At 33.1% G+C, this 22,470-nt stretch overlaps 1 protein-coding gene and 1 long non-coding RNA gene across 2 annotated transcripts; both read left to right on the top strand.

Annotated features, from left to right (window-relative positions):
* Nucleotides 1–1,641: 1,641 nt before the first annotated feature.
* On the top strand, nt 1,642–4,175 carry LOC136068175 (uncharacterized). Its single transcript, XR_010629575.1, has 2 exons — nt 1,642–2,498; nt 3,619–4,175. It is a non-coding gene; the product is annotated as an uncharacterized LOC136068175 (long non-coding RNA).
* A 10,620-nt stretch (nt 4,176–14,795) lies between these two features.
* On the top strand, nt 14,796–19,339 carry LOC111997839 (small RNA degrading nuclease 3). Its single transcript, XM_065774966.1, has 11 exons — nt 14,796–14,939; nt 15,175–15,357; nt 15,454–15,543; nt 16,547–16,615; nt 17,225–17,365; nt 17,544–17,660; nt 17,731–17,800; nt 17,950–18,050; nt 18,215–18,349; nt 18,437–18,544; nt 19,100–19,339. Exons 1-11 carry the CDS (start codon nt 14,907–14,909, stop codon nt 19,106–19,108), a joined length of 1,056 nt encoding a protein of 351 aa, XP_065631038.1. The 5' UTR covers nt 14,796–14,906; the 3' UTR covers nt 19,109–19,339.
* Nucleotides 19,340–22,470: the final 3,131 nt, after the last annotated feature.

The raw sequence follows: 22,470 nt of genomic DNA, 5'->3' as shown, positions 1-22,470 counted from the left end.
TGGCGGTGTTGGAGGTCTTGGGTTGTGGTAAACAGTGAGAATTATCAATGTCTTGTTTTTAAAAGATTCTTCACAGTTCACACAGTATTTTATAGTGGTTGAGTTATACTCGCAATCATAGAAAAATAATGCAAAACTAGTTGTTATGAATTATGACCCGTGGAAATATATAAATTTTGTGCTTGAAAAGTGTTGCTGCAAGTTGATGGAGATCATCCATGATTTTTGGCAAAGAAAATAATAAAACACACTGCTAATACAGCGCAAAGTTTGAAAAATATGAAGGATAAGTGGACAACTAGAAAGTGTCATGCAGCAAGTTTTCTTCGAGTTAGAAGTTTCTGAGATAGCCAGTCAAAGTCTTTGCATTTCTCTAATTATTTTATCCTAAGTAGAAAGGTCTTTCCTTCGATTTTCAATTCCTTTAGGGTCCATTTGGTTGAAGGAATGAAAAAATGAAAAGATAGAAAATTAGTGGGAGAATGGAAAAGTGGGAGGATAAAAAAGATTTAATTTTCTCTCATGTGTGTTTAATTGAAGGGGTGGAAAAGTGAGAGAGTGGAAAACTCTTTTGTTTGGTTAAGAAAAAAGGTGAGATAATAGAAAATATAGTTTATATAAATTGGCTATTATACCCTTGTTACATAATATGTAAAAAATAGATTTATTTGTACTAATTAAATAATATAAAATTTACCACATCATACATATAAATTTTTATTATTTTTATTATTATAATATAAAAATTACAATAGTGTATATATAAATTTAAAAGATTTTGTAAACAGGGTATTCCTATATCGTGGGCAACAATTAAGCTAAGCAATTCAACTGAGTAAAACTTATAAATCAAAACTTGTACTAACAATTTAATTGGGCAACTGAGTAAATCAACTTGAACTAAAACTTGCACTGATTTATATAAATCAAAACGTGCACTAATAATTTAACTGGGCAAATCAACTTGCACTAAAACTTGAATAAATCAAATCTTGTAATAATAATTTGACTGGGCAACTGGGCAACAAAGACGTGGGCAACAAAAACGTGGACAAGAAATTTACGCTCATTGAAAAAGTGAGGGGTAGGTGAGATGAATAAAGTGAGGGTATTTGTGTAAAGTACATTGTGGGGCCCGCGGGCCTGATAACCTCGGCCCATCGTGTAGCAGGCCTAAGGCCCACGCCGAGGAATACTGACTATTCAAGGCTAAATTGGGGAAAGCCTCTTTTCCCAATCCACGTCGAGGACCTCCTCGTCCTCGGCCTGACAAGGATGATTTTTGGTAGGGGTGTGCAAAAAACCGATGAACCGAAAAAACCGACTAAAACCGACTGAACCGAGTTCAATTTTTTGGTTCGGTTTCGGTTTGGTTCGGTTTCGGTGCTGAATTTTTTCAGCCAAAATCGACCGAACCGAACCGATTTATATATATGTATATTTTTTTATGTAACTTTAGAAAGTAAATGATCAGTAGCTTAGTGGTATGCTTCTTGAGTTTTGGCTAACTGATCCTCAGTTCTAGCCTTCGCGCTTACATTTTTTCTATTTAATGTTTTAAAACCCTCCTCCTATAATACTATTCTTTTCTTTTCTTTTCTTCAGCCGTCCCTTCCCCAGATCTCCATCTCCTCATTCTTTTTCTTTTTTTTTTTTTTTTTTCTTTTCTTTAGCCGTCCCTTCCCCAGATCTCCATCTCCTCATTCTTTTCTTTCTTTTCTTTTTTTCTTTTCTTTTCTTTAGCCGTCCCTTCCCCAGATCTCCATCTCCTCATTCTTTTCTTTTTCTTTTTTTTTCTTTTCTTTTCTTTAGCCTCCCCTTCCCCAGATTAGCGCCTCTCATTCTTTTCTTTTTTTTTCTTTTTTTCTCTTCAGCCGTCCCTTCCCCAGATCTCCATCTCCTCATTCTTTTTTTCTTTTTTTTTTTTTTTCTTTTCTTTTCTTCAGCCATCCCCTTCCCCAGATCAGCGCCTCTTGTTCTTTTTTTTTTTTTTTTTCTCTTCAGCCGTCCCTTCCCCAGATCTCCATCTCCTCATTCTTTTCTTTCTTTTTTCTTTTTTTTTTCTTTTCTTTTCTTCAGCCATCCCCTTCCCCAGATCAGCGCCTCTTGTTCTTTTTTTTTTTTTTTTTCTTTTCTCCCCTTCCCCAGATCAGCGCCTCTCATTCTTTTTTCTTTTTTTTTTTTCTTTTCTTTTCTTCAGCCGTCCCCTTCCCCAGATCAGCACCTTCTCATTCTTTTTTTTTTTTTTTTCTTTCTCTGAGTCCCATGGTCCTTTCTTCAGCTGCCTCCTTCCCCAATTTTCTGTGTCTCTCTCTACCCTTCTCGCTTCAGCGCCTCCTCATTCTTTTTTTTTTTTTCTTTCTCTGAGCCTATGGACCATGGCCATGCCTCTCTCTTCTCTCTGAGTCACATATCTCTGTTCTTTATTGAAAAAATATTACAGAGACATGGTGGTAGGCTCAAGCATGGTGTTAGGCTCTTGCTATGGTGCAGCAACGGTAAAGTTCTGTCTAGACCCTTTTGCTAATTCAAAATATTTTCAATTTTATGTTGGAAACTAGGTGTAAATTGTTGAACAAATATTGTTGGAAGTTTTTCTTTCTCTGTCATTCTGATTTGTTCAACAACTCTCTCTGTTATTGCTTTGTTTTTTATATGTGATCAAAGTCAGGGACTTAGGGTTCTGAAAATCTTAATAACCCTCTCTTTAGAAAACTGAAAACCGACCGAAACCGACCGAAACCGAAATACACCGAAACCGATTGGTTTCCAGCCATTTCGGTCGGCTTCGGTTGAGAATTTCACAAACCGAAATATTCGGTTTCGGTTGGCCATACTCATGAAAACCAATCCGAACCGAACCGAGCACACCCCTAATTTTTGGCAAAGACCAGGCCCAAAGTAGGTTGTCACACTCGCATTTAATGCATTCACCTAACCCCCCTGGCCGCATTAATGGGGATATAACCCCTTAATAGGGCGACGTTGATCAGAGTGAACCACTTGAGTACTGATAAGACTTCTGATGGGACGGACGGCCAGAAGAGAGGCAAATGGATGATCAACAGATGGAGTAAGGAGATAGGAGGATGAAAACTATATAAGAAAAGCAAGTAAAGTAAAAAAAGGAGGAGGAGGAAAAAAGAGAAGAAAAAGGTCTCCTCGGCACATGGCCGAGGAGCATCCTCCCAGTTGTATAGAAACTCTAAGTATCTTTTTTTTATATAAATGAAAGTTCATGCTTGATGAACGACGGCCAGCGCCTAAACCTTTAGCCCACTCTCTATAAATTTATTGTTTGGGCTTGTTGGGCTGAAAACCCATTCATACTCAGGGTCAATCCAAACTGAGTCCTTACATACATTATTCAACATTTTTTCCTCCCCATTTTCCTCTCAAATTGGGAGGATAAAAAAAGGTAGGCCCAGAGTGAAAATTTTACTTCCTATTTTCTATCTCTCTTGTTTTCTCTTTTGAACCAAATAGTGAAAAATGTCATTTTCCATCCTATTTTCCTTTCCCTATTTTCCATCATCTCTGTTTTCACTCCAACCAAACATACTCTTACTTTTTTTGTTTGGTAAATTTTGTTTGACCTCGCAAACATGATCTTTGAAGAGATCATGTCTTTTCAATATAGTTATGGGGCGCAAGAATTCAGATAAAGTACCTATGCCACGTGTTGCATCCATGGCTGAGAAGCCCATTATCGTACCGAGGAGGCCACACGCTTGGACAGTAAGGGCACGTCAGTGGCACGTTGCCAGAGGAGGTCCTGCTGCTGAGAAAAAATTTCGAGGAGGAGGTTAGTCCTGATATGACTGGAGGGATGGTGGTTGCCTTCACATTCAATGGATCCCACCAAACCTCCTGACTGCATTTATATGGAGAAGACCCCTGAACAGTGCTGCCTTAATCGTTGCAACTCACAAGGGGTTTGGGAAGGTGTCTGATGGGATAAGCACTCGAGTGGAGGATTGGACAATCAGCAAATGGAGGGCTAAGATCGCCTGAAGGGAGCTATATAATGTGAGAAGCCCTCCAAAGGGCAGGGACACAAAATTTGTAGAGAAAACACTGTAGTATTAAGAAAAGTAACTGTAATCAAAGCTAAGAGAAATATATTCAAGAACTACTCTCTTCGGACATTGTCGAGGAAGAATTTCTGTGCATCACATTTATCTATTTATTGCTTTTCATTGCTCTCTTACCATCCTTAGCCTATTAAGGGCATCATCCACTTCGTTAAAGCCTAGCTTTTTAGCTCACTCTCTACAAATTTGTTGTATTGGGCTTTGGGCTTTAATCCATTCATCTTTTAGACTTAAGAGCTAAAGTCTGCCCCTAAAATAGTAATATATAAAACGGTAGCATTTGACTTTTTTTTTTTCCTATTGTCGTTATATAAACTTTAAGAAAAAACTTAAATGGTTTCAAAATAGTGCTACAAACTCTCACATGGGGATGAATCATATGAATGGGGCTCACCTCCTATTTGTGAATTGAAACAATGTTTTGTGACAACCGAAGAATATTTGTCCTAAACTTCTGAGATTGTTTGGTTTGGGGGATTCACATTACCATCGGCATCTAAATTTTCGTAATGTGATGCTTGGCAATTGAAATACTTGAGAATATAATTATTGTTATGTTTAGTTTGATTAAGAATCTAATAAGATTTCTAGAAATATGAGATGCTAATATTTTTATTTTATTCCTAGAAATTTTATAAGAATTTTTAGTTTTGCTCAAAATATCCTTTGGTTTGTAAATACAATATCAAGTCTTTTTTTTTTTTTTTTTAATCTTCCTCCAAATAAATAGTGGAAAAAAAAAATATAAACTATAAATAAGAGATTCATTCTTGGCTAATTATATATATATATATATATATATATATTGTGCCAATAACCTTTAAGTCATCTAACATTGTTTGGTATTTGATGGAGATATCCAGATTGAAATTTCTTTTTTTAGTTAAGACATATAAATAGAAAATATTGCACACATACCTATGAATTTGCCAAAATATTATTTACTTTAAATTTACAAGGCACATCATCTTTATAGCTTTAGAAGCCACCAAATCTACCCCAGGATAATGTTGATTTCAATTAATCTGGGTTGAAGCATATTGGGATTGTTGGAGATTGCTCTAATATCTTCTATGGTACAAAGGAGAGAGCACGATTTTTACTATTTCATATATTGCCCAAATCTTCCAAAATTTAACTGAGAATAGACTATCACATCATTTAAAATTTTAAATTATGTTGTACATTATAGATCTTTATATTTGTAACATCTAGTCTGGATTATGAAATGATTCAAAATTTAAAGTAGATAGGAGCTTGGTCGATTTGGAATTGCTAGAGATAACTCTAATATCTTCTATGGCAAGGGGGAAAAAAAAAGATTTTCTCCATTTTAAATCTTTTCCATTTCATAGTTTAGATTTTATTTTCCAAGATTTAATAATTATAAACTACTATATTTTTTAAAATTTTAAATGATGTGGTAGATTGTAGATCTTTAGACGTGTAACATCTAATCTAGACTATAAAATGGGCAATATAGACAAATTAAATTTGAAATAGATGAGAGCTTGGTCGATGTAATTAGCTCTTTCAAATGTAAATGACTCACATGATTTGAGAAAAGAAAAAGAAAACAGAATATTTTTATATAAAAAAAAAATGCTTTTATTTTTCTTTATTGCTAAGTAAAATTGTAAAAATTCATAATTTAATATCTTAGCATGGTCAAGATAATGCTGATGATTGTAAAGATGATGTGGGTGAGTGGGAATTTGCAAAAATCTTGTGGACCGGGTTTTCGCGTGAAAGTTGTAATGAAGAATAAGAGAGAATATTTCCATCAGTATGAAGCTAAATTTATTGTTCCATTTTTTTTTCTTATAGATCTCTCACGCTCCAGGGTTTCTTTCTTTCCCACTTCTTTTTTTAGTAGGAAAATCAGTTTACCCTTGTATAAATTAAATCAAAGGTCATACCTTTCATCACTCTTTATTTATTTAAAGAAGAGAAGAATATGTCATTTAGTCTAAATAAAATTATTAATGCTCTAAATTAACTTGTTGAGAATTCATCTATGGCATTATAGAAATTATTTATTCATCCATGTCAAAATTAAAGGGATTTTTAGAAGTTTCATTACTCGCCGTGACCTTGAATTCGAATGATAAATAAGCCTTAAAGGGTCAATGTTGAAGGTTCCATTTGGTTTACATGGATAAAAGAATCTCTTCATGTCTTTATGTTAAAAAAGTCCTATCGTGTTTAAGTCCCGAAACCTCCATTGACTAGGAAAATTAGCTTCAAATGTCAATTTGTTTTGAATTGTGATATATGTCAAGATGGTTGTGTTTGGGATTACTTAAACAGAACCAAAGTTTCATTTTGAAAGATGAATATATATATATCCAAAAATATAAAAGAAGACATATGTCCGAAAATAAAAGAAGAAAGAAAGGGAGGAGGATTAGAGGCACAGTTACATGATGTGATGATGAGTTGTTACTTTGACAATGATCATTTGTATTATTTAGATTTGTGAAAGTACACGGATGATTTCATGAGGCATTCCTCTTACAATATGTGTTGAATATTATATGTATGAATTCTACATGTCGTGCAAGGATAGATTATTTCGTAAAACTGTCTCATAAAATATATTCTCGAAATTAAAGAAAATGAATCTTTTTAGTTACAAGACAGAAGGGCCACGTCAATTGTCAACCCACTTGTAATTGCATCACTATTCCTTTTAATTTGTCTGTGTTGACCCAAGCTTTTGAAGCTTGTGGGGATCGTACTGTTGACATTGTATCCTTCTTGCTTTGATTTGGTCACCCTAACGGTCACCTGGCATTTAAGACTCATCCACAAATCAAAAGATGGGGGGAACAGCCGAACAGGTAAGGAAGAAGAAGAAAGAGTTCACATTCTATTGAAAGAAATATACCCTTTTGCTATAGATATTATCAATGACAACCTGTGATAAATAAGCTCGGAGAGAGTTTGTATGACCAACCTAGCTCAGCCAATAGTAATAAGAGAGATTAAATATGTTATAACAGAATTAAATTAATTGTTTATGAACAATTCGGATTAAGCTTGAGGGAAAAATTGTTGATTTCGTTTATTTAATGTGAGTTAATTAAACTCAAGCCTATATTTAAACTCGACTAATAAACTAATTAATTAAACCCAAAATAGATATGTTTGTGAACAATTATTTAGACTTATTTTAAGTCTGTATATAATATTATATGTTTATGTGGTTTATATCTGTATTAATATACTTATATACATTTAATATTTCATTGTATAAATTTGTAAATAAGTTCACAAGTGCACTTTAATTTTTTTGAATTTCTCCCTTAAGGTCTCAGAAATAATAATTTTGTCATTTTTAGTCATTTTTATTTTATTAATAACTTTTTACACAAAAGTCATAATAATGTCTTGCTTGTTTTTAGACAACCCTTAAGGTCCATACTTTATGCATTTGCATTTAACTTAATTTTGCCATTTTTGGTAAAAATCAGTATTTCATAACCTAATCTAATGATTAGTATGAATTAGGGTTTTGGATGTTTTCTTAATCATTTTAGTCTTTTTCAATAATTATATATATGCTATATATGTAGCCTCCAAAGTCTAGAGCTAATTAGACTATTATCTCGATTAATAAAATTAAGAGTTTTTCTCTATTGTTTTGTTTGTAGATTCTAGACCTATTACTTTGTAGATAACCTCTCGTGGATTTAAGGTTTACTATCAGAAGCTAAAAATTTAGCTTTTGTTTTATCTAAGAAATCATTATATGTATCTAAGAAATCATTTTAGGAAAGTTTTGATACCACTTTTATGGGAAATGAAAAAAGCTGTCAAAATATTAATTACTTTTTTTTTTCTTCATAAAAACTTTTTTTAAATGAATTATTAATCAGTACTTTAAGGCCACTCGTTAACATTTCTCTATATATATATATATATATAAATATATATTCAAACTAGGCTTGTGTGTTGGGAAAAAAAGAGAGTATAAATGAACTAATAATATTGAGCTAGCTTGTTTACAACTCTAGCTAGTACTGGATAATTAAATTTGCCTACCTGTTTAATTATGTCCTGACAAGCAACATTGTGCCAAAGGTTAATACCGCCCGCTTTGCTTTCATCATAATAATATATAATCATCATGATGATTATCTAAGGCTCTAAGCCTTGAGTTAAATAATCTACTATCTGTTTCAGCTTTCAGCACTCTCATTAATTTTTTGTCTCCATTATTCAAACCTTCTATACCACATGGTTCGAAGTTGACTCTGAAACTTTTTAATATATATATATATATATATAGCATTTGCTCACACCAAACATCATTTTAGATGTCTTATAGTGCAAGACCCAGAATGCAAAAAAATAGTCATTAGTCAATAAGAACAATATCGTAAATTAGTGCATGTGTTCAGCAGACAGTAGCTATAATAATAGTCGGTGACGTTAAAGAAGATGTTTAGTGGTGGTGGAAAACTGGCGGTGTTGGAAGTCATGGGTAGTGGTAAACAGTGAGAATTATCAATGTCTTCTTGTTAAAAGATTCTTCACAGTTGACACGGTATTAATGCATGTGTTCAGCAGACACTAGCTATAATTAAGTCGGTGACATTAAAGAAGATGTTTGGTAGTGGTGGTGGAAGACTGGCGGTGTTGGAAGTCATGGGTAGTGGTAAACAGTGAGAACTATCAATGTATCTTCTTGTTAAAAGATTCTTCACAGTTCACACGGTATTTTATAGTGGTCAAGTTATACTCGCAATCATAGAACAGTGTTGCTGCAAGTTGATAGAGAACGTACATGATTTTTGGCTAAGAAGATAATAAAACACACTGCTAATACAGAAAAACGTTTGAAAAATATAAAGACACTGACACAAGTGGACAACTTGTAAGTGTAATGCAGCAACTTTTCTTGGAGTTAGAAATTCTGAGATGGTCAGTCAAAGTCTTTGCATTTCTTCAATTATTATATCTTAAGTGGAAAGGTCTTCTCTTCGATTTTCAATTCCTTTACTTTTTTGTTTGATACATTTTGTATGGCCTACGCAAACACGATCTTTGAATAGATCATGTCTTTTCAATATAGTAATATATAAAACGGTAGTTTTTGACTTTTTGTTAACATTTTCTATCCTCGTTTTATAAACTTTAGAAAAAAGCTTAGAGGACTTTGGAGTAGTGTTTGAGCTCTTCCACAGAGAGTGGGTCCGGTGTGTGTAACTCATCCTTTGTGTGAAAGTCTAGAACAGAGTACCTAAGAATTACCCTAAATTTTAGAGGACGTTTGGTTTGAAATATCTTTTAGCATTTAAATTCTTTGTAATGTGATCGATACTTGGTAATCTAGATGTTTGGGAATATAATTATTCTTATGTTTAGTTTTATTTGGAATCTAATAAGATTCTTGGGAATATGAAATGCTTATATTTTTAGTTTATTTATATTAATCTTATTAAAATTATTTATTTTTCCCAAAATCTCTTTTGGTTTGTAAATAGTAAACACAATATCAAGTCTTTTTTTTGGTTTTAATAATCTTCCTCCAAATAAATAGTAAGAAACAAATATAAACTATAAATCGTGGTGAAATCAATAAAACTATAATATAACATTTTTTGAATAACATGTATAATACAAAAATAATTATTTAAATTTTCATTTTATAACTAGTAATTTTTAGTTTTTTTTTTTAAGGATATAGAGTAATGGGTAAAATTGCCAAGTGTATCTTCTTCTTTGAAAAATGTGCAATATAGTTCATAATAATTGAGCATTTATGAATCTTCAATTGTGTCTTTGTGGAGCTTATTAACAAGAGTTTGGTTTATCTCAAGTACTTTTTTAACTTGAATTTCTTTTCTTTTAATGAGAAATTGTCATATTATCTACTAACTAAATAAAATATAGAGATTAAAATTCACTATCACTTGTTATTATATATTTAAAAAAAATGATACATTAAATTAAAAAAGTACTAAAAAGTAAACCAAACTCTATTAACAATATAGTTTTCCCATAAATAGAAAAATAGTAATATATAGTTTTCATTTACTATCTTATTGAAAACTTTTTTCCCTCCACTTAGCCTTATTCCCTTCTAAGGTCTAAGGAATATGGATATCTTTAGTGATTAGTTCTGTAGTAATTATGGAACCCTATTTGGTCAAAATACCTAGTTGAAAAGCATTTAATGCTACCTGTCCCATAACGTTGATCTGGTATTTTGACTTCTTTTTTGAACTTATCAAAATTCCAAAATGAAAATAGCGAAGTCTGTGGTAGGTTGACTGCTCTGTGTGCCGGCTTAACGAGCCATTTCTTGTTATTGAAGACTCAATTATTTACGGTGTAAAATTGTCAAATGACCACGTGAATTTGACTTGCTGTTGGGTTTGTCATTATGTAAAGAAAAATCAAATTAAACAAGCATAATATTCTTCCTTTGCGGCTTTACTTGCGTAATTTAAATGATTATTTTATTTTAACTTTCGTCGTTTTCGATACAATTTTTTTACTCCAATAAACGAAATTGATAAAGCAAAACGAGGATTAAGATCACCGCGATGTGCGTTAAGATAACAGTTTTTAGTTTTTAAAAAATTATATATAAGTAAAAAAGTATATGAAAATATGTGTAATGTTGTTTAAAAACTAAAAATATATATTTAGACACATGCAAAGAACTTTAAAGATGTAATTTTAAATCTCAATCATTGAATTAAAAAAGAAAAAAAAATACTATTATGGTTTCTATATTTTAGAGTTACAGTTAATTTGACTCTTACATTTTGATAGTACTAAATTTGGTCTCTGTTATTTTCAACTTACAATTAATTTGGTATTTACCGTTAACTCCTTAATAAAAAATGTCTACATAGCAAACGGTGTACACAATTGACAAACTTCATGCCTATGTGTCTTATAAAATAATAATAAATTTTTTAATCAACATAAAAAATTGCCACATCAGAATAAAAAAAAAGAATTAATTCTTCAATTTTTTTTAATAAAAAGCCTTATGAGTTAATTTAATTGACTTAATTCTCTCCCGTTCTTTTTTTCTTTTTTTTTTTTAAATCACTTTCTTGGTAATCAATCTTTAATTCATTTTTCTGATGTTTATCCCCCAAAAAAATTTGTAATTCTTTTTTATTTTTTTTCCTTTTCTTTCTTCCACTTTCTGGTAACCAAACACAACATCCTCCTTGAAAACTCCACAAACAACCCAAAAAATAACGTCCAAATATGTGAATTGAAATTCAAAACAAAACCCATCACTAATAGTAGCCACAACCCATCTCCAACCAAAATGAAACTCATCACTAATAGCAGCTACAACTCATCATTAAAAGATACACATCACTTCTGCCATCACCAATTAATTCTAACAGTAGCAGTGGCAATGGACTCCAATCCAATAGTGCATTTTGTTAAATCACCGATTGTCTCAAAAGTTTATACTATTAGGATATGGTGAATTTAAATAGTTAACAACATACTTCTAACACCCACTCTCACATGTGGGTCAAAACTACCTTTTAATTGGTGAAGCCCAGCAAGTAAGAATTTAAATGGGTGGTAGAGTGGAGGAGACATAGATCAAACTTAGGACTTTCTACTTTGATACTATATTAAATTACCGATTGTTCCAAAAGTTTAAACTATTGGAATATGGTGAATTTAATTATTTAACCACTTACTTTTAACACATCTCCGATGACCTAAAGAAACTCCTCAATGGCGACAACTTTTGCAATCCTTGTTGGGTGGTTGAGTCATGCAACAACTAATCGGCGCCATAGAGGTTTGGTCTCGTCAGTGGTTAGATTGCTGCGATGGTAAGGTAGAGGGAGTGGAACAAGTGGTTCAAGCTCTTCCCACCATCGCTGGTCAAGATGGGAATTGCTGTTTAAATTGTTTTTTATTTTGGCCATTTCTAATCTAGATATTTACTATTTTTTTCTCCTTTTTTGATAAAATCTGGATATTTACTTGATTTGTGGTCATTATGATTTAGATTTAGGGAGTTGTTTCTGTGTTATACTCCTTTCAGTTTGGCTTTCCATATTTCCATGAGAGAGAGAGGACTTTGGGTTTGAATAAAAATCAAACCCAGCAATTTCGATTGAAAAACAAACCCACTAAACAATGGTTTTTTTTTTTTTTAAATGTTTGTATTTTGTTTGGTTGCCAAGGAAAGAAAAGAAAAGAAAGTGTGATTCTTTTTATTTTTTTCCTTTTAAAAAAATTATAATTTCATATAAATGCTGATGTAGAATTTTTTTTACGTTAATTAAATTTGTTTAATATTATTTTGTACGCCATGTAGGCATGAAGTATGCCAACAATGCACATTGTTTGACTCGTAAACATTTTTCGTTAGTGAATTAACGACAGAGACTAAATTAACTATTATTAAAATATAGAGACCAAATTGACTGTGACCCCAAAATATAAGGACTAAAATGGTATTTTCGCCATTAAAAAAAATGAAAAAATAAATAAAAAAAATAAAAGTAAAAAAGTAAGAATAGTAAAAAATTGCTATAAGAGAGAGGAGGTTAATTGCATGATGCAATTATATGTTACAAGTACAACGAATCTCAATCAGCAAAACATGACCAAGAAAACAGAGGTGCCAAAATATTTTGTAGTAATTTCTTTTGGATTATTATTCTATTGCTAGAAAGAAAGAGGTGCCAAAACAAAGTCCTTTATCACGGGATAGGATTCTAATTTCTAATACGAGGAAATGGCCACGAAGACTTGAGCATTTGTCATTACGATATGTACAAGAAATTAAGTCAGCATTGGTTTATTGTGTGTTTCACATTACATTGGAAAAAAAGAGCCTTCTCAACTCTTTGGCCTACCATACCTTTTCAATTATTTGTTTTCAATTATTTATATTGTTGAAAAGTTCTTTTCACAATCACATGGTACAATTTTATTAGACAACCTATGTCACTTCAACATTATTCTTCAAAATAAAGAAATAATGGTATTGGATTAAATTCCTATCAAACTACATGATTTGAGCTCATGGCTCATAAAGTTCTTTGCTGGCTTATAGTCCACATTTTTCTCTACACCATGTAATGGGCTCGCGCTCAAAATATTTCCGGACTTCATGAATTGGATTTGATTGATTAATACTTTATATTGAAATGGATGAAAAGTCAAATTTTTTGGCAATTTCTTATCGCAAGTGGATGAATCAAGACAACTTTGAATCAAAGCTATTGAAGCTAACATTCTTGATGGGATAGCAAAATTTACCATCTCTGGTTCATTCATAGGGGTCATCCGTGAGCCAAAGGCCAAATATTTAGGTAGGTTGTCTATGAACAAAGGAGTCGTCCATAGGCAAAACGCACAAACGACCACATAACACTTGTGGAATTTTCAAGAATGGATCTCCTCACGTGTCTTGAAGATTTGAACTACAGAATTCTAGAGCGAGAACCAAACCCATATTCATCGCCACAAATTCCTCAAAAATGCTCAACTTCCTTTAGCGGTTGTAACTTCTATAGCCATTGAGGAAGTTATGTCAGAACTCACTAATTTCCACAAATCATCGGGAAGTTACTAAATCAATAACCGCTCTAAGGTTCTCTATATAAAGACTGGCCTGTATCAAATCAAGGTAAGTTTTTTTCCTAACATTACTCCCCAAAAGTTGGAACTTGATTTTCAAGAGAGAAACTAACTTTATCATAGGAGGGGACTTGGCCGGTCTACCCCAGTCGCCTTTTGATAGTGTGTTCATTATTGTAGGCCTTCGCAACAACTATTAGCCCATTGAAGCCGGAGCATTTAGTCTACTGATTTTGTATAGCATCAATTCTTATTTTCTTTACATAATGAATTGGACTTGTAACAAACCGTGTTTCCTCCCTTCACAAAATGGGTTTAAAGCACAAATATTGCTACTTCACGTTCATGGAATAGGTTTAAAACCCAACTTTTAATACTTCACGAGATGGGTTCAAAGCCCAAATATTTTTATTTTATAAAGTGGGCTCACCCATGTGCCACTTTCACCATTGATTGAGCTTAAGCCCATATCTTGTACTTTAATAAATCAAGGCTCATGGCCAACATTCTTCCTCTCATATCTCAAAAAATGGAATTCCACAATAAAAACCCATATTTACACAAAATTCAAAGGGAAAATGCCTAATCATAGTTGTCAAAAAGTGAATATTTTTTTTTTCATTTTTATTGTATTGTGAAAATGCCATTTATATCTGAAAATGCCATTCAAAGGGAAAATGCCTAATCATATTTATTGTATTTTTTTCATTTTTATAGTAAGACACACAAACACTATATAAAGTTTAATTTAAAAAACAAGTAGAAAAACGTGGGCTCAAACACAAAATTAAATTGTTTGAGTTTGAGCTACTAAACTACAAGGTCACAAAATCTGTACCCATATTTTGACTTTCAATTTAGTCTCAAAGACAGCCCAACTCAGCAAAGGCCATTTCGAAAAAAGACAACAGAGAGGGATTCAAAAAAAAAAAAAAAAAAAAAGCTACAGCAATAGAGTAAGATAGGCTTTTAAGAAGCCCAATGACCACCAAACAAAAAAAGCCCATTGATCATTTACTCGAAAGTTAAACCTGGGTACGTAATTAAACAAGCAGAAGAAAAAAAGCAAGTAAAGTAGGCTATTTTTGAATGGCCCAACCCATTATCTCTTTATAGTAAAAACCCCTCAGCCGCCGACTTTTCTCTCTTCAGTTTACCACCGGTTGAAGAGAGCTGCCGCCCCAGAAATTCAGACCCGTTTCTCTCTTCTCTCTCCCAATGGAGCAATTATTTGACACCGCAGAGAAAAAGGTAACAACCCCATTTACTCTCTCAATCACTTGCTTGTTCTTTTGCTTTGACAAACTGTTTATAACTCACCCCAACTAGTATATATGTGGTTGCGTTGTGTTGTGTTGTGTTGTGTCTCAGTTTTGGTGAAGTGTTGTTATGTTTGTTGCAATATGTGTTTTCAACATACGCATAATGCCCATATAAAAAAAAAAGTTGTTTTTATTTTGTTTTCTAATAATATGAATGTAAATAGGTCCTTATTGAAATGGTGAAGTTGGCCCAAAAACAAGGAATGAAGGGTACGAAAGGAGATTGGAAGGAATTCTTAAGAGTTCATGATAGGAAGCTTGGCAGTAGCTTGAGTGATCCTACCAGGAGGTCCAATGATGTTTTGGCTGCTTTTCTTAAGACTTTTGTTGAAGAAAATCATCTCAAGGTAATTTTTGTTTTTTTTTTCTTTTGTTTTTTTCTTTACTACTTGTATTTGAGATTTTATAAAGACAATGACTTTTATGTTTTTCCCTGTTTTCAGTTTTTTGCTAAAGTAATGCAATGCCATTTAAAGCGTGATGTAGTGGGGCAATTTACAAACATATCTCCAGATAATGAAATACCTGAGCAGGTATGGTTTAGTTATCCCTTGAGGCTTTGAAGAATGCATTTTTGCTATTCTACTAATAGTCTAGTACTTGTGTACTTTTACTAATTCTCTTTCTGTGAAAATGTAGAAGAAAAGGGGCCTGTACACCAATATCTGGTGGGTTGGGTTTTTAGTTGTAGTAGGACACTTGGGTTCATTTGTTTCAGCTTAGTTTCATCTTGAAATGGAATGTATAGCTTTTTAAAACATCACCTTTTTCAAGGTATGGCTGTATACTTTGCTGATGAGTTCTAGCTCAACTGGGTGCTTGTTTAACTTAGCAATACTTATATATGGTTATATATGTACTTTTACACAATAAACAAACTAGCCTCAATAAACTGATGAAATAAGTTCATTCAAATGCACACTTTGTCTGGTTCATATTTTATGAATTCCTCTTCTTTTATTATTATTTGTCTGATTAAATATGTTTTAATTATGGTTGGATGCCTAGATTGGTAGCTTTTTCATGCTTCCCATGTCATGGTTTGATAATCTTTTCCCCCTTTTATAATATGCCTGTCATATTCCTGGTATTTTGAAAACTCTCATTTGTTTAAAGTTCTAAACTGGTATGCAAATGTGGAAATTAAGCTTTTATTTATTTATTTTAATGTTCTTTGCTTGATTTAGCAACAAAACCCTTCAATGTAATTACATGATGTTGATACTAAAAAAACTCGGTTGTAATTATTGTGTCCATTTCAAAGCACTTATTCTATATCAACAATTTATTGTCCAAATTAACCACGATAGTATCATATATTAATTCCATGATTAGTGGCTGAATTACTACTAGATTCTGTTTTAGTTTGCTATTATTCTCTCATTACATATAAGGCTTAAGTTATCATCAAATTTCTAGACACAAGTTATTCTCTTGCATTCTCCCTTTCTTTTTCTTTCTTTTTTCCTATAACTTTAAATTGAATGTTCTTTGTTGTTTGGTATATCTTGATAACTTGTGACACTGGCAGTGCAGAGACTGGTTCGTTTAACTCTTGAACACCCTCAGTACCTGCTGGATTATTCGTTCCCATCAAATGATGAGGTTTGTTGTCATAATGTTTGTTTACTTTTCCTACTTATCAAAAGTTATTTAAAAAAAAACTTTACTCCTTTTTACTTTTCAAACTATTTTTTATGCACTTCTTTCATATTAAAAAGGTCATTTTCGGGCTTTCCTACAGCACCTATTTTTCGTTATTACCTTTCTTAGGTAATCTCTGTTACTACATTTACTTCCTATACATTCCTTATTGCTAACTATAGGTAGATTATGGTCAAAATAGCTTAGGGAGCAAAGATGAACTATATAAATGCTAATTTAAGTATTCTCTGGCATGGAATTTGCTACTGTGACAATTGATAATGTTGAAAAGAAAGTGTAAGCTGATGTGACCAGAAGCCCCTTGAAGCATGTTTTCTTTCTGAGTCTCTAAGAAGAGCTTTGCCGTTTGACCCTATACGTTTTTATATTAAATAGGACTAGATGGGTGTTTTGAGATGCATTATTTATATAATGAATACAAAACATTAAAGTTAAATTATGTTGTGGTGTGCAAGTATAAAAATAGTTTCACACAATGAGGAACTAATGTTGCTATCAAGTTCAAATGTAGCTTGGCTTCCTGATAACTTGTGGGATATGTTGAAGCAGGGATGGGTGATTACAAAGCTTCCTAAAAAATCCAAGGTTATGAGATCAAATGCAATGGTTGCTGTTGACTGTGAGATGGCTCTCTGTGAAGATGGCACTGAAGCTTTAGTGAAAGTTTGTGCTGTGGATCACAATTTGCAGGTATTAATTAATTCGGCTTGTGTTCGTTCTCTTCATACAATAGTAATTCCTATTGTTCCACCTCTCTTTTCCCTGGGGAAAAGAATACTCTTCACTTTGGCTAGCTTGTTTGACAGTTTCTAGACCTCTCGAAGGGTCCTATTTGTACAATCTTTTCTAGTGAGTTTGTATTGTGCAGGTGAAACTTGATGAACTTGTAAACCCAAATAAAGTCATTGCAGATTATAGAACTGATATAACTGGGGTTAGTGCAAGAGATTTGGAAGGAGTTACTTGTTCATTGGCAGATGTACAGGTACATTAGGCTGGATTTCACACTTTTTGGGATCAATTCTTTATCTAATATATTTTGGTGCATTTTGTAGAAATCCATGAAGAAGCTGTTATCAAAGGGAGCAATTTTAGTAGGCCACAGTTTAAACAATGACCTGAAAGGTAAGATAAGCATGATAACTAGATATTGGAGTTCCTCTCTCTCTCTCTCTCTCTCTCATGACAACTGAACCATCATTGTCTTTTTGAATTTTATGCAAGGTAGTTATTCTTTTTTTGCATTCGTGTAATTATTATTGTGTTGATTGCAGCACTAAAGTTAGATCATGCAAGAGTAATTGATACCTCACTTATCTTTATGTGTTTGGATGGACCTATCAATAGAAGACCATCTCTGAATAATTTGTGCAAGGCAAGTTCTTAATGTGTTATTCCTACTTTATGTATTAGTCAATTATTAATTAAGGTAGGATATGATTGGAAAAAGGATTCTCTTTTGGCATATCATTTTGAGTAATGGGCAAGCAGCTGTGGGCTGTTTCAGTTATAGTTAATTGTTCCATTTGTTTTTGACAGTCTGTATTGGGCTATGAAATTCGAAGGAAGGGTGCTCCGCACAATTGTTTAGATGATGCATCTGCTGCAATGAAACTTGTTCTTGCTAAGATAGAGAATGGTGTTGATAATGCTGTTCCCTTGGTTCAAGAGGATGTAAGTTGGACATTAAATTCTTGGTGATTTCTAATTCCTACCAATGTGATCCTGCTGATTCACAATCTTTGAATAAATTATCTATAGGTACCTAATTCTGAAATGGCAAAGCTATTTCTCCACAGGATACCAAAAAATGTGCCTACTGAAGAATTACATAAAGTCATTCCTGGGGACTTTACAATTGAGCTCAAGGTTGAGTATATCCTGTTGTTATCTGAACTTTTCTTTAGAAGATATTGGTTGAGCTTATGATTGCCAGAATGATGTTTATGTTTTACATGTCATGATATTTGGAGTCATCATATGATAGATCGTGATATAAATCCTGTTCCCAAAAAGGAAAAGTGTTTTTAAATCTATTTTGACACCCGTTCACAAAAATATATTTGAAATTCCAAACCATTGAACCATGTGACTAGGGCTGTTGATGGGCGGTTTAGGTTTAGATCTGTTGATCATGTGGATACCAACTATATTCCTATCCCTAATTTTACACCATCATTATATGGGTTTAAGAGTTGGGTCATGCTTATCAGCAAATCTGCATTAATCTACATCCAAGCCTGGATCCAGCCAAGCCAATTGTATATTTTGTATGTTTTCAAACTAGCAATCAATTGATCAATTTTTTGAGATAAATTGGTTCTCATCATTAAGATTTCCATGGTAATTTTTTTTTTCATATTCGATTAATTTTATATTATTTGATTGAGGGGATAGGTCACACAATTTGTTAACTATTATCAGTGCAGTTAAAGGAGATTCAGGTGCTCACTTAGGCTAGACAGGGCACTTTTAGTTAGCGCTGTAAACAGACTTTAAGGATCTTGAGAATAAAGAGAGAGAAGGAAGTTCTGTAATCTGGAAGAAAAGGGTAGCTCCATACTTAATTTAAGTTAGTGGGTGTCTCTTTCACTTGCTTTCTTCTCTCTCTAACCTCTCTTTCTTTCTGTACCAATTTAGTAACAGTTATTTGTTTATTATTTCAATCATGTAATCTGTTAGCTTAAAAAGTTGTTCTCTTTTTCTTTTTTGAAAATTTTTATATAAGATTGTTGTAAAGTCTATTCTTAGATTAATTAATAGAGCCTCTTAATAATTTGGGATAATTATAATTTACCCACCTGTGGTTTACCTCGAATTCGATTTGCCTACCCGTTTAATTTTTGACACTTTACCTACCTGAGGTTAGGTCCGTTTAGTCTCCGTAACCCACCTCTGTTAAAAAAAAGGGTAAATAAGTCTTTTTCCACCAATTTTATGTCTCTCTCCTCCCAAAAAAAAAAAAAAAAAAAAAAAAAAAAAAAAAAAAAAAAAAAAACAAGATTAAAATATGTTATTTGTTTCTCATAATTCACAATCACGAAGAACATTCACAAACATAAAGAACAAACCCAGAAAACTAATACCCAAAAAATTAATACAAATCAAATGAAGCAAAACCATGAGAGAGAGAGAGTTTTCGTCTTCTTCCTTATACTAATTTTTTGTGCCTAAACTAATAAATTTATTAAAATCAAAGCATAACACAGTTTACAACATGACAACAGGGAGGATCAACAATTTCTAGCACTTAATTTCTAAATTTTTGATTTTCAACATCTAAGATCTCACTCACGCAACAAACTCAAACAACAAACCCACCAGAAAAAATCACAACATCATGAACAGTAGCATAAAAATTACTTGATTTGCTGGGTATAATAGAAGCAAAGTGAAAATTTCAAAGCTAAACAACAACCCAGAACCCATTGAATCACCGGATCTGCCACCAGATTGGTCAACAATTTCCTACATCAAGCCCATGACTTTCAATGCTGAGCTTCGTTTTGTGAGAATTTGGAAGGAGGTGGCCTCGGCGGCAATGGACTCTTCAATTTGGCCACCATAGCTGGCGATGGCTTGGATTCGGAGGGGATGGAGGTCAGATCAAATGGTGGCGCATTCTCCTTGGCCGATTTAGACTTCCAAGAGGGGCGTGACTTGGCGGAGCTAGGGCTCGGCAACGACGTTGGATCGGTGGACTTTGCCTCCCTCAAGATCACGTTTCTAAACCAAATCCATACCCATGATGGATCAGCTGCCTCTAGACACACCCCTTGTCCTCCTCTGTCAGTTCACCGCCCTTGCCATGGTAGATCAGCTATGGCCCGTGGGTTTGGTGGTGTGACAGCGGCCCTAGGTTGGTGATTTTATCTTGATCATCGGTGTGGGGTGGAGCTCAGCTATGGGTCTGGATCGTCGAAGATGGAGGAGATCAGAAAAGCGTAGAGAGAAAGAGAGATTGAAGGATTGGAGAGAGAGAGTACTGAAGGATTTTATATATATATATATATATATTTTGCTAACCTTTTAGCAACTTTTATTTTATATAATTTCAGAAACTCTAACAAGGATTATAGAATAAAGGTTATGTATTTAATTATTTATGCCTTGAAATTTAAGGAATTCGTTGGATTTGGATTCGGAATAGTTTCAGTCACATAAGCCTAAAACTATTTAATTCTGGGAGAAAAAGGAGTGTTTGATCTGTTTTGAGTTTTGTTTTTGATAAAAAATGTGTTAGAGTAACGTTTGCACTGAAGGTGGGTTACGGAGGAGTAACGGACCTAACCTCAGGTGGGTAAAGTGTCAAAAATTAAACCACGGGTAGGTAAATAGAATTCGAGGTAAACCACAAGTGGGTAAATTGTAATTATCCCTAATAATTTTAAAAATTCAAACCATGCATCGTAAATGTTAGATATTTATGATTTGAGTTTATTATATGTATAGTATTAGTAACTATATTTAGAGTTTGACACCTTGCTTCACTCAAGTGAGTACCTTTTTGGTGCCTCACAACTCGTGATACAAGGATTTGGCACCTTAAGGCTGCCTTTTGCCTTTGACTACAATGACTATTACATGAAAAACATTTTTTTTTGTAACAAACTATGGAAGGTGAGAGGAGATTTTAAACTCACATCAATTACAGACAGTTAATTTCTGATTTAGTGTATGTGCTTAAAGAGGAAAGAGGTGAATTATGTTTCGAACAAACAATCCTACTCATGCTTAGCAGTTAGCACAACTACCTGATGGGTCCTTAGATGGAAGCATACTAATCCAAACACAAGCAGTAGCTTAATCATATGTTTTGTAAATAGGTTAGGTAGAAATAAGAAAACTGCCCCCATTTGATGGAATGGCACACGAATTCAGATAAGATTTCATGATGTGTGACTGGCAGCCTGGAACTCTCTGCTTGCCATGCATTTCTCACACTGTTTAGGCTGATTCACTTTATATTCAACCCAATTTACATGCTTCTACCACACACTCATGCACAATATCAAAGTTTCCCCTTGTATAACTTCTCTCTCTCTCTCTCTCTCTGGGAGAAAGGGGGGGGGGGTGTTTGGTAAGTTCGTAACTAGGATCTACCCCACTCCACTCCTTGGCCATGTTTGTGTATCCACTCTCCCCCTTCTACTTGTAAGGTTCTAATGTGGTGTATGCTTTTCTGGCAGCCATCTAAAAAGATGCAAGAAGNAAAATTTTACAATTACACACATATATGGATTCAAATTATACTCTCTCTCAAAAAACAAAAAAATTATACTCTCTCTCTTCTATTTTTATTTTATTTTAATTTCTTTTAGATATACACATGAGTTTACTTTTTTTTTTAATTGAGTTTTTTATGATTTATTTTATTAGACTGTTTGTTTTTTGCACATCATTAACTCACATAGAACAAAAATTAAAAAAAAAAAAAACTTAAATAGAACATGTGGTGCAAAATTAGACAACAATTGGAGTCTAATTTAAAACCTAATTGAATTTTCTCTCAGTTGTGTATATATATATATATATATATATATAAAAGGGGGAAAAATATGCAATTATTGTATATAACATTCTTGAGAAAGATAAGGCTTAGAGGTTAATTTGGGTACATAATTATTTTTAATTTTTTTATTTAGAAAAGTTTTCTTAGAGTTGGATGCATGAATGTCGAGTACCATAGCTCATACACGAAAAAAAGGTGCATGCATGGCTTGGCCTATTTAACCTTCTATATTTTCTTTTTCTCTCTCAGATTGTATTGGATGTTTAGAGCAAGGGAATTAATA

This window comes from Quercus suber, unplaced genomic scaffold (assembly GCF_002906115.3).
Source record: "Quercus suber isolate HL8 unplaced genomic scaffold, Cork oak 2.0 scaffold_102, whole genome shotgun sequence".
Classification (NCBI taxonomy): Eukaryota; Viridiplantae; Streptophyta; class Magnoliopsida; order Fagales; family Fagaceae; genus Quercus; species Quercus suber.
This window is presented reverse-complemented; position numbering and strand designations above follow the sequence as displayed.